Source organism: Callithrix jacchus, chromosome 18, assembly GCF_049354715.1.
Source record: "Callithrix jacchus isolate 240 chromosome 18, calJac240_pri, whole genome shotgun sequence".
In the NCBI taxonomy this organism is placed as follows: domain Eukaryota; kingdom Metazoa; phylum Chordata; class Mammalia; order Primates; family Cebidae; genus Callithrix; species Callithrix jacchus.
In genome coordinates, this window is record NC_133519.1 from 10,637,152 (window position 1) to 10,653,702 (window position 16,551).

Consider the following 16,551-nt stretch of genomic DNA (forward strand, 5'->3'; position numbering starts at 1 on the left):
CACAGCACTCAGCCTGGGCGAGAGTGAGACTCTTCTCTCAAAAAAAAAGTTATGTTTATACTATTAATATCTTAATATATTTACTGTATATATCTTATGCTTATTGTAGTCTGTTAAGTGTGCAGGAGCATAATATCTAGAAACAGAATGCGCATACTTTAATTTAAAAATACTTTATTGCTAAAAAGTGCTAATGTCATCTGAATAATAGTCTTTTTACTGGTAGAGGGTCTTGCCTGGATGTTAATGGCTGCTGACTGATCAGGGAGGTGTTTGCTGCATGTTGGGGTGTCTGTAGCAATTTCCTAAATTAGAACAACAATGACATTCACCACATCGACTGACTCTTCCTTTGGGAGGCCGAGGAGGGTGGATCACGAGGTCAAGAGATCGAGACCATCACGGTCAACATGGTGAAACCCCGTCTCTACTAAAAATACAAAAAATTAGCTGGGCATGGTGGCGCATGCCTGTAATCCCAGCTACTCAGGAGGCTGAGGCAGGAGAATTGCCTGAACCCAGGAGGCGGAGGTTGCGGTGAGCCGAGATTGTGCCATTGCACTCCAGCCTGGGTAACAAGAGCGAAACTCCCTCTCAAAAAAAAAAAAAGATTTCTCTGTAGCATGGGATGCAGTTTGATAGCATTTTACTCATAGTAGAATTTCTTTCAGAATTGGAGTCATTTCTCTCAAACACTGCTGCTACTTTGTCAACTAAGTTTATGTAACATTTAACATCCTTTGTTGCCATTGCAATCTTGTTCACAGCATCTTCACCAGGAGTAGATTCCATCTTAATAAACCACTTTCTTCAATCATCCATAAGAAGCAACTTGGCCAGGCATGGCGGCTCATGCCTGTACAGATCACGACGTCAGGAGTTCAAGACCAGCCTGGCCAATATGGTGAAACCCATCTCTACTAAAAATACAAAAACTAGCCAGGCATGGTGGCGTGTGCCTGTAATCCCAGCTATTAGGGAGGCTGAGGCAGGAGAATCACTTGAACTCAGGAGACGGAGGTTGCAGTGAACGGAGATTGTGCCATTGCACTCCAGCCTGGGTGACAGAGAGGATCTCTGTCTCAAAAAAAAAAAGACCGTTTCACCTTCTTATCATTCCTGTGTTCACTAGAGTAGCACTTTTAATTTCCTCCAAGAACTTTCCCTTTACATTCACAATTTGGCGAACTATTTGGCACGAGAGGCCCATTCAGCTTATCTTGGCTTTTGACATGCCTTCCTCACCAAGCTTAATCATTTCGAGCTTTTAAGTTAGACGCATGCAACTCTGTCTTTCACTTGAACACACAGACAACATTGCCAGGTTATCAATTGACCTAATTTCAATATTGTGGTGTCATAGGAAATAGGGAGGCCCAAGGAGAGGGAAAGAGATGGGGACACAGCCAGTCAGTGGATTTGTTGATTAAGTTCACCATCTTACATGGGTGCGGTTTTTGGCATCCCATGACAACGAACACAGTACCGTTAAAGATCACTGATCATAGATCACCATAGCAGATAATAATAATGAAAAGGTTTAAATATTGCAAGAATTACCAAAATGTGACACAGACACATTAAGTTAGTATATGCTGTTGAGAAATGGCGCTGACAGACTTGCTTGATGCTGGGTTGCCACAAACCTGCACTTTGTAAAAAATGCAATATCTGCAAAGCACAATAAAATGAGATAAGCCTGTATTCATAAACTTTGAAATATCTTCATTACAAAGGAGAAAACTGCCACCCAGATATGAAAAGATTTGCCCAAAGTCATTCAACTAAGAGAGAAATGAAGACTAGAACCGTGTTATCAGGATTAAAAATAGTGAAAACCTTGGTCTAATAATTATTTTGAATTATAGTTAAGTCACCTTTTTTTTTTTTTTTGAGTCGGAGTCTCACTGTGTCACCCAAGCTGGAGCGCAGTGGGGCAGTCTTGGCTCATTCCACCTCCCAGGTTCAAGCAATTCTCCTGCCTCAGCCTCCCTAGTAGCTGGGATTACAGGCGTGTACCACCACACCCAACTCATTTTTGAATTTTTAGTAGAGACAGGGTTTTACCATGTTGACTAGACTGGTGCTGAACCCCGACCTCAGGTGATTTGCCCACCCTGGACTCCCAAAGTGCTAGAATTACAGGCATAAGCCACAGTGTCCAGCCGCTTTTTTTCTTTAGAGACAGGGTCTCTTTCAGTCTCCCAGGCTGGAGTGCAGTGGTGCAATCATATTCACTGCAGCCTCATACTCCTGGGCTCAAACAATCGTCTCACCTAAGCCTCTGTAACAGCTGGGACTACAGGTGTGTGCCACCACACTCAGCTAATTTTTAAATTTTATTGTAGAGTCAGGGTCTTGCTATGTTGCACAGGCTGGTCTTGAAATACTGGCCTCAAGTGGTCATCCTACCTTAGCCTCCCGAAGTGTTTCAATTACAGGCATGAACTACTATGCCAGGCCTATTTTCTTTTCTTTTCTTTTTTTTTGAGATGGAGTCTTGCTCTGTCGCCAGGCTCCAGGCTGGAGTGCAGTGGTGTGATATGGGCTCACTGCAACCTCCACCTCCCAGGTTCAAGCAATTCTGCCTCAGCCTCCTGAGTAGCTGGGACTACAGGCACGTGCCACCATGCCCAGCTAATTTTGTATTTTAGTAGAGATGGGGTTTCACCATGTTGGCCAGGATGGTCTTGATCTCTTGACCTCGTGATCCGCCCGCCTCGGCCTCCCAAAGTTCTGGGATTACAGGTGTGAGCCACCGCGCCCTGCCTCTTTTTTTTTCTTTTGAGACAGAGTCTCTCTCCATTGTCAAGGCTGGAGTGCAGTGGTGCGATCTCGGCTCAGTGCAATATCTGCCTCCCAGGTTCAAGCAAGTCTCCTGCCTCAGCCTCCCAAGTAGCTGGGATTTCAGGTGTCCACCACCTTGCCAGGGTAAGTTTTGTATTTTTAGTAGAGATGGGGTTTCACCATGTTGGCCAGACTGGTCTCAAACTCCTGACCTCAGGTGATGCCCTCCTTGGCCTCCCGAAGTGCTGGTATTACAGGTGTGAGCCACCATATCTGGCCCCATTTCTTACATGTTCCGATTTATAATCTTTTTGGTAACTTAGAATATGCATACTTGAATCACTATCAAGATTCTCATCTAGAAGAGAAGAGTAAGAAAAGAATAATTTGATTGAAAGAAATAGTAGGTCTTATGCCTGTAATTTCAGTACGTTGGGAGGCCAAAGTGGGAGGATCACTTCAGGCCAGGAGTTGGAGACCAGCTGGGCAACATAATGGATTCCAATCTCTGCACACACACACACAAAATAAGCCAGGCATGGTGGCTTGCACCTCTAGTCCCTGCTACTGGAGGGGTTGAGGCAAATACGTGAGGTGAAAAAATAGCTTAAGCCTGGGAGTTCAAGGCTACAGTGAGCAGTGTGATTGCACAACTGAACTCCAGCCTGGGTGACAGAGTGAGACCCTGTTTCAAAAAAAAAAAAAAGACAACAGAAGAAAAAAGAGAGAAGGGAAAAGGAAATACTAAGTATCTGTCATATTTATTTTAAATATATTGATGGCATTGTCTCATGAACTCCTATTTCCAGAATACTTAAATCTTGTTTCTTTTTCTCAAATATAATTTTTCAATTCTTTTTGCTAATCTATGTGCTGCTGAAGTGAGCACTGTTTCTTTTATTACACAGTTTAAAGTTTTGTCAACTTCTCTGTGATGACTCCCAGATTTACTTTGTTTATTTTTTATTTCTTTGCTGTTTTCAGAAAATGATATATTTAGTTAGTTTAGGGTTTAATCACTACACATGTAGACTACTATAATAACTTTTAGATTGTTTCTGTATTTTTTTCTTTTTTTTTTTTTTGAGATGGAGTTTCGCTCTTGTTATCCAGGCTGGAGTGCAATGACGTGATCTCGGCTCACTGCAACCTCCGCCTCCTGGATTCAAGCAATTCTCCTGCCTCAGCCTCCTGAGTAGCTGGGACTACAGGCGCACGCCACCATGCCTGCTAATTTTTGTATTTTTAGTAGAGATGGGGTTTCACCTTGTTGACCAGGATGGTCTTGATCTCTTGACCTTGTGATCCACCCACCTCGGCTTCCCAAAGTGCTGGGATTATAGACGTGAGCCACCGCACCCAGCCGTGTTTCTTTTCTTTTCTTTCTTTCTTTTTTTTTTTTGAGACGCAGTTTTGCTCTTGTTGCCCAGGATGGAGTGCAATGGCATGATCTTGGCTCACCACAACCTCTGCCTCCCAGGTTCAAGCAATTCTCCTGCCTTAGCCTCCTGAGTAGCTGGGATTACAGGCGCCTGCCACTACACCCAGCTAATTTTTATATTTTTAGTAGAGATGGGGTTTTACCATGTTGGTCAGGATGGTCTCCAACTCCTGACCTCAAGTGATCCACTCACCTCAGCCTCCCAAATTGCTGGGATTACAGGAGCGAGCCATCACACCAGACTGGATTGTTGTATTTAAAATTTTTGTTTATTATTTACCAATTTATTTGTTTTGAAACAAGCTCTTACTCTGTCATCCAGGCTGGAGTGCAGTAGCATTATCATGGCTCACTGCAACCTCAATCTCCTGGGCTCAAATGATCCTCCCATCTCGGCCTTTCCCCTAGTAGCTGGAACTACAGGCACGCACCACCACACCTGGCTAATTTTTAAATATTTTGTAGAGATGGGGATCTTTTTATGTGCTCATAATGAGAGGCAGGAGGATCACTTGAGCCCAGGAGTTCAACACCAGACTCTTGAACTTCTGGCTCAAGTGATTCTCCCACCTCAGCCTCCCAAAGTGCTGGGATTACAGGCGTGAGCCTCTGCACCTGGCTTTTAAAATGTTTTTCTTCAAATCATTTTGCATGCTACTGTCTAGAAATTGTTCCAGAATAAATTTTTTTTTTTTTTTAGATGGAGTTTTGCTCCAGACTGGAGTGCAATGGCACAATCTTGGCTCACTGCAACCTCTGCCTTCTGGGTTCAAGCAATTCTCCTGCCTCAGCCTCCTGAGTAGCTGGGACTACAGGCATGCACCACCATGCCCAGCTAATTTTTGTATTTTTAGTAGAGATGGGGTTTTACCTTTTTGACCAGGATGGTCTCGATCTCTTGACCTTGTGATCCACCCACCTTGGCCTCCCAAAGTGCTGGGATTATAGGCGTGAGCCACGGCGCCCGGCCCAGAATAAATTCTTTTTTGTTATTTTAAACATATTTTTAGATAATTTATCTCTAGATGTTTGAAACTACTTATTGCTAAAAATTTCCCTTTATATTGGGCAACCAATAAACATTTTTATTATTAATAAAATTTATTTAATATTAAATATTTCATTATTCTTTTTTTTTGAGATGGAGTTTCACTGTTGTTACCCAGACTCGAGTGCAGTGGCATGATTTTGGCTCACCACAACCTCCACCTTCTGGGTTCAAGCAATTCTCCTGCCTCAGCCTCCCAAGTAGCTGGGACTACAGGCGCACACCACCATGCCCAGCTAATTTTTGTATTTTTAGTAGAGATGGGGTTTCACCTTGTTGATCAGGATGGTCTCAATCACTTGACCTCATGATCCACCCGCCTCGGCCTCCCAAAGTGCTGGGATTATTGGTGTGAGCCACTGCACCTGGCCATATTTCATTATTCTACTTGTTTAGTTCAGGCATTCTTTAATTAAGAGCCACAACACTTAAAGCCTCCTTGGCTAGAATTCAAGGAATTTGTGAATTTGTATCAGTCAAAAATTTCATTTTTATTTTTACTAATGTAGGGGAGAACATATCTTTCCTTCTATGCATCCTAGGTTTAGGGCTGAGATCCCTATTACAAAAGAGAGATTAGCAAGAGAAAAGCATACACATTTATTTAATATAACTTTTACATGACACAAGAGCCTCCATAAGGAAATAAAGTCCCAAAGAAACAGTTAAACTTGAATTTTTTTAATAGCAGATTTGATGAAAAGCAGCCAGTGATAGAGAAATGTGATAGGGCAAAGTGTGGACAAGCTAAATGTAATCCACTGGGGGAAACTTAGCAGGCCTTTGTTTAGATTCCTCTTTGTGTCCTTGTGCTTTTGGAGGTAAGGATGCTCCTTTTCTTTGGGTGCGGGGAGAGCACCTCTTACATGAGGATCTTATGATTTACTTCAGGGGAAGTCCAGAAAATCCTTCCTAGGTTTTGTGGCTGCTTCTGGGGAGAAGGGCAGGCGGAAGGTCAGAGTCACTTTCCTGCTTCTGCAGTTTTCTCAAATGCCTTCAGCTTAAAATATTCAATATGTCAAGGTGCTATATTTTGTGTAGGGCATCCTGAACCTTGTCACTAACCTCTAACTGAAAGTTAGGATTTTCTTCAATTCTGAACATAGCTCATAAACCACAGTAATATTAGCAATACCTTATCATCAAAAGAAAACCCAGATACTTTCATATCACATGACTTTTTTGCATCTATTTCGTTATGTTCATCACTACTTCAAATTTAGGATAGCTATTAACTCTTACTGAATGCATTTATAAAGAAGCATGTATATTAGTATATAACAAACTTATATTTAACATTTTAATAACTGTATTTCAATAGAATTGGCTTCCTTTGTAATCCTATATGTTTTATGCATTTAAAAACATGATTCTGAGAAGGCATTCATAGGCTTTATCAGATTGCTAAAGACTAAAAACCCATGTTTTTGTTCTACTTTCAAATACTTGTGGATAAAAACAAAAATTATGTTAAAAACTGAAAAGTAGGCTAGGTGAAGTGGCTCATGCCTAGCACTTTGGGAGGCCGAGGTGGGTGGATCACCTGAGGTCAGGAGTTCGAGACCAGCCTGGCCAATGTGGCAAAACCCTGTCTCTACTGAAAATATAAAAATTAGCTGGGCGTGGTGGTGTGTACCTGTAAATCCCAGCTGCTTGGGTGGCTGAGGCAAGAGAATCTCTTGAACTGGGTAGGCAGAGGTTGCAGGGAGTTGAGATGGCACCATTGCACTCCAGCCTGGGCGACCGAGCGAGATTCTGTCTCAAAAAAAAAAAAAAAAAACCCACAAAACTGAAAACTAATCAACTAAATACTTTTTAACTATAATATCTACAATATTCTCTACACTTTTGATGATCGCCATGTATTATGGTATTATGTTTTTATATTTAGCAATTCTTGTTCCTTAAAATGTGGTTTATGGAGGAGAAGGAGCCAGACTTAGTGAAATTAGTTTAGATCAGTTTAGGATACATTAATGACATTATCCCACACATTGTTCATGCCTGTGACATGAACTTAAGAAATTTAAAGTTCCTGCTGCCTGCTTAGATACATCTACTTATCTAGAGCAGTTGTGAGGAAGATCCATCTGAATCAGATAAAAATATGAGCAGTGGACTATTGGGTATTTAATTTCAGTTGGCTCAATTATTTGCCAAGAAAAGGCCTTGGTCAAATTGTTGATGGATAGGTAAAAATAATTTGGACTAGTATATTAAATTGTTGATCATTAAAATAATTCTTCCAAAGTGCTTATCTTTTATGCATTTGTTTTCTTTAACATGATTTAATTTAAAAACGTTTATTGAGTCCTCTTTTTTTTTTTTTTGAGACGGAGTTTCGCTCTTGTTACCCAGGCTGGACTGCAATGGCGCAATCTCAGCTCACTGCAACCTCCGCCTCCTGAGTTCAGACAATTCTCCTGCCTCAGCTTCCTGAGTAGCTGGGATTACAGGCATGTGCCACCATGCCCAACTAATGTTTTGTATTTTTAGTAAAGACAGGGTTTGACCATGTTGACCAGGATGGTCTCAATCTCTTGACCTTGTGATCCACCCACCTCAGCCTTCCCAAAGTGCTGGGATTACAGGCGTGAACCATCAAGCCCAGCCTCAAACTATATTTTCTAAACAGCACAGTAAATATACATCAATCATGACACAATTATTTCTTCTGGATACAGCAGAACAAATTAAGAGAAAGTGCTTCATATTTCTTGATTTGTTATAAAATGAAGAGATCCTCTAGATTTCCGGGTAAGAGGGATAACTAGCAATCCCACAATGATTTCCTTTATTTCTTGCCATCCGAATATATCCTCGTTCACCAAAGTTGCTGCCCCAGCTTTAGAAAAAGAAATAATACAAAATTACAATTGCATACAATCAAATCATATTATCAACTTTTTTTCATATTATAACTTTTTATCTCATTGTTTTCCTCTATAAGTGATTACATATGAAAGGCTGTAAAACAAAATTAGAATGAAATAATATCACAATTTCTCTAGGGATTTCAGGCAATTTAAAATATGGGTTTGGAAAGCTTTAGTGCTATAGTGATGAGTAGACTTAATACCTAAGGAAAACTATCGTAAGATCCATCACAGTTCTTTAATCCTCCTAACTTTAAAAATATGCCTTCTCTAAGGAAAGAGTATTAGGATCCTTTATAAGACTTTATCTCTAAATTTTGTGATACATGGATAATGATTTTCTATCAAACTTAAATTCCTCTAGAGAATGTCAATTAAGAAATACTTTTGAGGCCGGGCATGGTGGCTCAAGCCTGTAATCCCAGCACTTTGGGAGGCCGAGGCGGGTGGATCACGAGGTCAAGAGATCGAGACCATCCTGGTCAACATGGTGAAACCCCGTCTCTACTAAAAATACAAAAAATTAGCTGGGCACGGTGGTGCATGCCTGTAGCCTCAGCTACTCAGGAGGCTGAGGCAGGAGAAATGCCTGAACCCAGGAGGCAGAGGTTGTGGTGAGCGGAGATCGCGCCATTGCACTCCAGCCTGGGTAACAAGAGCGAAACTCCGTCTCAAAAAACAAAACAACAAAAAAAGAAAAAAAAATATTTTTGAGTGACTACTATGAAAAAGGTATAGGGCAGGGAATTCTAAAGTAAACAATAAAAATGCAGCTCTGAAAGAGCTTTTTGGTCTAGAAGTGGAGCTGAGATAAGACTTTCTCATAATTAAAGCTATTGAAAAATGAGTCAGGCATGGTGGCTCACACTTGTAATCCAAGTGCTTTGAAAAGCTGAAGTGGGAGGATTGTTTGAGACCAAGAGTTTGAGACCAGCCTGGGCAATATAGCAAGACCCTGTTTCTACCAAAAAAATATGTTTTTTTGAGACAGAGTCTCACTGTTTCCCAGGCTGGAGTGCAGTGGCACAATCTTGGCTGATTGCAACCTCTGTGTCCTGGGTTAGAGCAATTCTCCTGCCTCAGCCTCCTGAGTAGCTGGGATTACAGGTGTGTGCCACCACACCCAGCTAATTTTTATATTTTTAGTAGAGATGGGGTTTCACCATATTGGTCAGGCTGGTCTTGAACTCCTAACTTCAGGTGATCCACCCAACTCAGCCTCCCAGAGTGTTGGGATTATAGGCGTAAGCAACCGTGCCTAGCCCAAAATAAAATAAAAAAAAATTAGCCAGGTATAGTGGCTGTATTCCTTAGCTATTCTGCAGGCTGAAGTGGGGAGGATCACTTGAGCCCAGGGATTCGAGATTACAGTGAGCTATGACTGCACCACTGCATTCCTGGCACTCCAGCCTGACCCTGTCTCAAAAAAAAGAAAGAAAGAAAAGAAAAGAAATATTTCTGCTTGGCACTGGAAGTGTTCAAGCAAGCAGAATCTACTGGGTAGAGATGCTTAAGATGAAATTCATGGGGCAGATTAGGGTTCAAACTGATCAGTGTTTCACTTTTTGATTTCATGGACTTAGAGAAGTTCAAAAAGTTTTTACAGATTGATATATAGTTATCAATTTAAAAACCATACTATTGGCTGGGCACGGTGGCTCATACCTGTAATCCCAGCACTTTGGGAGGCTGAGACAGGTGGATTATTTGAGGTCAGGAGTTCGAGACCAGCCTGGCCAACATGGTGAAACCCCCCATCTCTACTAAAAATAGAAAAATTAGCAGGGCGTGGTAGCATGTGCCTGAGTCCCAGCTACTTGAAAGGCTGAGGCAGGAGAATTGCTTGAACCCAGGAGGCGAGGTGGAGGTTGCATTAAGCTGAGATTGTGCCTCTGCATTTCAGCCTGGGCAACAGAGTGAGATTCTGTCTCAAAAAAAGAAAATAAATAAAAATTAAACCACTTACTATCACCATCGTGTTGTAAAAGAAAAGACATTTTAACAGCAAAAGCAAAAAATCCAAAGATAGAATCTCTATTTTAAGGATAGTCTTTTGAGTAAATAAATTCAGATTTATGAAAAAGTCACCAAAATATTTTAATTTTTCTTACTTTACCAAGACTGATGAAAAAACTGACAAAATCCTTGTAAGAGGAATGATTTCTAAAGCTCTTTATGATTCTGAGGTTTTGTAGTGGTAGGTATGTAAATATCATACAAGGCAGAATTCATTGAGTGCTCTAGGATACAAATGAAAGCATGAAATTGAGAAAATGCCTAGTGTGCCTGGAGTGTAAGAAATTTGGTTGACAGGAAAACCAGATACCTTTAGTGGAATAGTGGAAAAAGAGGACAGAAAGCTGGTCTGGGGCCATCTTGTGAACAGCTCAGAACTGCAGGTGGAGGAACATGTACTTCAATTACATAGGCGAAGGCAAGCTGTGATACATTTTGGCTCAGGGACTCAAAGGTTGTGTTTTTGCATGCAGTGGAGAACCTAAGAAATGCTGGTTTATTGCTGGCAGACAAATGATACCATTTAAAAGGACTGTGCTTTAAGAGGCCTTAAATATTCTATGTATCAGCCCTCATTGGACATTTTGCAGGCCCTGTTTTTATCTCTCTGTATCATTTAACACAGTGGTCTACTCCCACCTCACTGGTCTCTTGGCTTTAAGACACTACTATGTTCTGATTTTCTCATCTGTCTCTGGTCACTCCTTAAACATTTTCACAAGCTCCTTTCTTTGCTTCCTTTCACTTAGCTGCCACTCTACTGCTTAGAAATTTTCAGTGGCTCTCCATACCTTTACAATAAAATTCCAACTCCATCATCCCCTCCAACAAATCAATGGCTGCAGTGTTTTTGATTTTGTTTTTGACAGAGTCCTACCATGTTGCCCAGGCTGGTGTGTGGCCGCAGCTACGACCTCCTGAGCTTGAGCAATCCTCCGGCCTCAGCCTTCCAAGTAGCTAGGATCACGGGTGCATACTACCATGCTTAGCTAATCTTTTATTTTTAGTAGAGAACAAGTCTCACTATGTTGCCCAGGCTGCAGCAATGTTCTTTTAATATCTAGTTTGATAACAAAAGCAATAACAATAGTCTGGCCAGGCTAATATTAATAGCTACTTACTCTGTGCCAAACAGATTCACATAAATTATCTAATTCAATCATCATTCTGTGAGGTTAGTATTATCTTCTTTTACTACAGAAAAAAAACAGAAGGGCAGAGTGGTAAAGTGGCTTGCCAAATGTCACATAGATGGTAAATTGTGAAGCCAGAGTTCAAATCTAGGATTATTTTATCCCAAAGCCCACTCTAACTTTTATACTCTGCCTATCCCTGTAGTAATCTGTGTGAGTGAAGTCTCATGGGGAATGAAATTCAGATCAGAACACCCAGGATGTCGTGTAATTTACATCTTACTATGGTCACTGCCTTAAATAATCGATAGAATAAATCATTTTAGATGAACTGAGTTTGGACCTGAGTTCTAGTATGAAAATTGAATTGAGGGTCTAGTTACTGTCAGTATGAATTCAGTCAGTGAGACCAAGGAATCCGAAACCCCATTCAACATTTGCACAACTTACTTTTCTCAGTTTTACAGATCAAGATCAGCTGCCCCCAATTTTGCAAAGGACCTCAGACCTCTTTTTGACTGAGTCCTGCTAACTTCACTTAAACAATGAAACTGATAAAAATCTTTAGCTAAATAAAATATCTAAGGACAAATTCTTGCCTTCAGAACCATACAAGGTCTGTTCCAATTTCAGTACTTACCAAGTTGTATATTTTTATTGATTCTATAGCTCTTTCACTCAAACTGTTCGAATTTGGGTAAGTTTGTTGACTAAATGTCTCTCATAGGAGTACTTCAAAAATTAAATGAGAAAATGTATCTAAAGTACTTGCACAATATTTGGTACATAGCCAATGCTTACTAAGTGAAGGTCGCTATTTTCATCATTATCCAGGTATGAGGCCATCTGATTGAACTCAAGTAGAGTCTGTCTACTTCAAAACATATGTATATAGCCTTCTTCTAGGGTGACCACCAGTCCCAGTTTGCCTGGGACTGTTCTGGTTTTAAAAAGAAAGTCCTATGTCCCAGAAAGCCTCATCGCATAGCCCTTAGCAAAGTGGAAAAGTTGGTCATCCTACCTTCTCCTTGCATATTGTAAGGCTTATTAGACTTCTAAAATCGATGCCAGGGTCCTTTGTAATAGGCTGAAGCCCTGGGTTTCTTAGGCTGTGCCAGACACTCTCCGAGGCATTAGGATTACAGAGGCAAAGTCTTTCTAAAGCCTAGGTTCTAGAGGGGAAACATACAGTAAACAAAGAAATACTTGACATAATATGATATGTACAATAAAGAAAAATAAAGCAGGATAAAAGATACAGAGTGTTAGGAGACAGGGCTCAATTTTAGGTGGAATGGTTGGGTCGGGAAAAGCTTAGCCTCACAAGCAAACATGCAAGTGAGGCAAAGACCTAGATAAAGAGCTGGGAATAAGCGTGGTATGTCTGAGAAATAGCAAAAAGGCTAGTGTGCCAGGAGCTGAGTGACAGAGGGGAGAGTAGTTGGAGAGGTGGTAGGAGAGGCAAGCTAAGGCCAGATAATGTCATGCTCTACAGGTCATGGGTTTGATTGTAAGTGGGAAGGAAAGCCATTAGAGGGTTTGGGGTAGGAGGGTAACATAATCTACTTTACGCTTTAAAAGATCATTTTGGCTACTGTGTAGAGGATTGATTGTAAGCAAACAAGAGGGAAGCAGCTTCCTGTTATGAGATTATTGCAATAGACCAGGAGATAGATGGATGGTGGTTTGAGGTATAATGGTAACAGTAGAAATATTGAGAAGATTTGAGGGGTGTTATGGGTTGCATTGTATCCCCCCAAAATTCATGTTGGAATCCTAACCTCCAGTATATCAGAATGTGATCTTATTTAAAGATAGCATTGATGTAGATATAATTAACTAACTTACAATAAGGTCGTTAGGGTGCGTCCTAACCAACATGGCTGATGCTCATGAAAAGGGAAAACTGGCCAGGCACGGTGGCTCACACCTATAATCCCAAGGCGTTGGGAGACCAAAGCAGGAGGATCACTTGAGCCCAGGAGTTTGAGACCAGCCTGGGAAACAGCAAAATTCTGTATCTACAAATACAAAAAAATTAGCCTGGTGTGGTGGTGCATGCCTGTCGTCCCAGCTACTTTGGTGGCTAATGTGGGAGGATTGCTTGAGCCCAGAAGTTTGAGGCTGCAGTGAACACCGATCACCCCACTGCACTCCAGCCTAAGTGACAGAGTGAGATTCTGTCTCAAAAAGAGGGAAAACAGTAAAATTATGAATAGAGACAGAAATGCATACAGAGAGAATGTCACATGAAAATGAAGGCAGAGGTCAGGGTGATGGTTCTTAAACACCGAGGAAAGTCAAAGATCACCAGCAAACTTTCAGAGGCTAGGGGAGAGCCATCAAACATGTATTTTTTAAATTAAAAGAACATATTTAATTGACACACATTGTATAAGCTGAAAGTGTACGGTGTGATGATTTGATGTATATGCGCATTGTGCAATGATTGCCGTAAGCAAAGGAAATAACACATCCATCTCCACCCATGCTGTACCTTTGATTCCAAGAACTTGTTTATCTCCTACCTGAAAGTTTACACTCTTTGATCAACATCTCCTCATTTCCCCAGCCTCCAGTCGCTGGCAACTATCGTTCTACTGTCTGTTTCCGTAAGTTTGACTTTTTTAGATCCCACATATAAGATCATACAGCATTTTTTCTTCCTGTGTCCACGAACATTTTCTTCCTCACCGTGTGAGAAGGAAGTAACCTTGCCAACACCTTGATCTTACACTGCCAGACTCCAGAACTGGGAGACGTACATTTCTGCTATTTAAGCTGCTCAGCTCATGGCACTTTGGGTTATGGCACTCATAGCAAACTAACACAGAGAAACTGCAGGTGTGCCCCAAAGACTCAATCTGCATATTTCCTCTGTTTTTTACCTCTAGAAGTTATGTTCCTTTTGTTTATGAGTGATATAGCTGTCAGTTAAATACATGTATTGAGAAGCCTTTAGGTGCCGCCCACTCAGTCTGCACTGCGGATATAAAGACAAGACGTGGTATCTCCCCAAAGGCACATACAGAACATTGGAGTGACAGACAGGTAAATATGCAATTTAAATATGATACCTAAAATGCTGTGATCCAGCATGCACAGGATATTTTGGCAGCATAGAAAAAAGACATTTTGCTCAGCCCAAGGATTCAGGCAAGCCTTTCTGGAATAGATAATGCCTGAGCTGCTTCTGAAGAAAAGGAGACGTAAATAAAGAGAAGACAGGATGTTCCAGGCAGAGGGAACCCAGATATGAAGGAAGGTGTTACAGATAAAGTGGAATGTATGGGAACTGCAACTGTGGATAGCATGACATAACCAGAGCGAAGAGCAGGAGGCAACAAATGCCAGGAGGTGAGGCTGGCAAGGGAGCACAGCCACGGGCGTGTCCTCTGTCAGGGGACATTAATTTTATACCAAATGAGACTCAGTAGAAGAGCTATAAGCCCAGACTCATTCATATTTTAGACAACTCAGTTTGGCAGCAGTGTGAAAGGGATTTGAGGGTAAAGGGGAAGAAAAGAGAGAGTAAAGGAGACCAGTGAGAAGGGCACAGCAATAGTCCACACCAGAGACGTCTGAACGAGAGCCGCAGGAGAAGAAGCAGAGAAGAGACAGGATCAAGGACACAGATTAGGTAGAATGGTCTGACTAATTGGTTGCTTGGCTGGAGTTGGGGAGATCTCAGATGAATCCATCATATCTTACCGCCTGACTATGTTGTGTGGCCCCTTACTGATATGGGAAATTCCGAAGCAGGAACAATATGGGGGAGAGAGTCCTGAATTATTTGGATGTATTGAGTTTGGAGACACTAAGATATGTGTAAGTGAGTGTGTCCACGTAAGTCTGAAGTTCTGGAAAGATGTCAGAGCTAGAGTTAGAGATTCAAAAGCCACTGGCATATATAGGTTATAACTGGAGTCCTAAGAGTGGAATTGTGGCACCCGAGAAAAAGCAGAATAAGAAGAGGAATGGGCAGAGGATAGAGCCCTGGGAAAATACCAACATTTTTGGGCTAAACAGAGGAATAGGTTCATAAGAGAGGCTGAGAAGGAATAATCAGAGAAGTGCTACAAAATATAAACCACGAAAACAAAGTAATGAAGGCAGAATAGTAAGTGAAGAGATGGGGGCACTGAATTTAGAATGTCACTTTGTGAGAAGCTGTAAAATTCATCATTGTCAATATCCTGATCATGATGATCATCATCAAAATCATAAGAAAGTGTTTGCTGAAATTCCCTCAAATTCCTGATTCCAATTAAATACAAAGTATGAATATATTACCTGTTTTTCACAAGCCAGTATTCTTCCCCATTAAGGTCACCATAGCCAATCACAAGTACACCGTGATTCACATTCTGAGTGCAGGCTGGGTCATAGTACACACCTGAGAATCAAATATGGGTGGGAAAAAAGTGAATACTATAGAATAATAAAGGACATTTTTAAATGGTATTACCTTTTATTAGCCTTCTTTGGATGCATAGCAAGGTTAATTAAAAAGTTAAGGACATACACACTCATGTGTAAACTAGGGCTCATGCTTATTTGCCATCAATGCTGTATTTTTCAGTATTCCTGTCAAGCTTAGCATCACTCCAATCATAGTCCCCCCAGAAACCTTCTTTGATAAGCACACCACTTTTTTCTAAGTTTTTTATTTTTTGTTTTCTTCCTATTTTTCAACTTGCAAATTATAAGTTATTGTAATTCTGTGTGTATACAGGCATATCTCATTTTATTGTGCTTCGTAGGACCAGAGTTTAGCTCTATTGTCTAGACTATAATACAGCGGTATGATCATAGATGACTGTAACCTCAGCCTCCTAGGCTCCAATCATCCTTCTGCCTTGGCCACCCAAAGCGCTGGGATTACAGGCCTGAGCCACTGCACCCTGTCAGATATTGCATTTTTCACAAATTGAAGGTTAGTGGCAATTCTACATTCAGCAAGTCTATTGGTACCATTTTTCAAAAAACATGTGCTCATGTTACGCCTTTGTACCATATTTTGGTAATTCTCACAATATTTCAACCATTCTCGTCATCATTATATCTGTTATGGTCATCTGTGATCAATGATCTTTGATGTTAATATTATAACTTTGGGGGTGAGCTAAAACCACATCTACATAAGATAGCAGACTTAACCCACAAATGTGTGTGTTCTGACTGATCCGCAGACTGCCTACACTCCTGTCTCTCTCCTCAGGCCTCCCTATTCCCTGAGACACAATGATA

The 16,551-nt window shown here is 41.1% G+C and overlaps 1 protein-coding gene across 5 annotated transcripts in view; it reads right to left on the reverse strand.

Annotated features, from left to right (window-relative positions):
- Positions 1-5,857: 5,857 nt before the first annotated feature.
- Positions 5,858-16,551, reverse strand: part of CTSS (cathepsin S) — a 29,166-nt gene continuing 18,472 nt past the window's right edge. For 2 of the 5 annotated variants that reach the window (XM_008984289.5, XM_035280156.3), the window contains 2 exons: positions 15,595-15,697; positions 5,858-7,031 (listed from right to left, as the gene is read on the reverse strand). In XM_008984289.5, coding sequence (XP_008982537.3) covers positions 6,635-7,031; positions 15,595-15,697 — 500 coding nt within the window. In that variant the 3' untranslated portion in view covers positions 5,858-6,634. Of the gene's footprint in view, positions 7,032-7,864; positions 8,122-12,322; positions 12,474-15,594; positions 15,698-16,551 lie in introns of those variants that run through there. The other 3 variants (XM_054247399.2, XM_008984291.5, XM_078355567.1) reach the window with 3 other exon arrangements.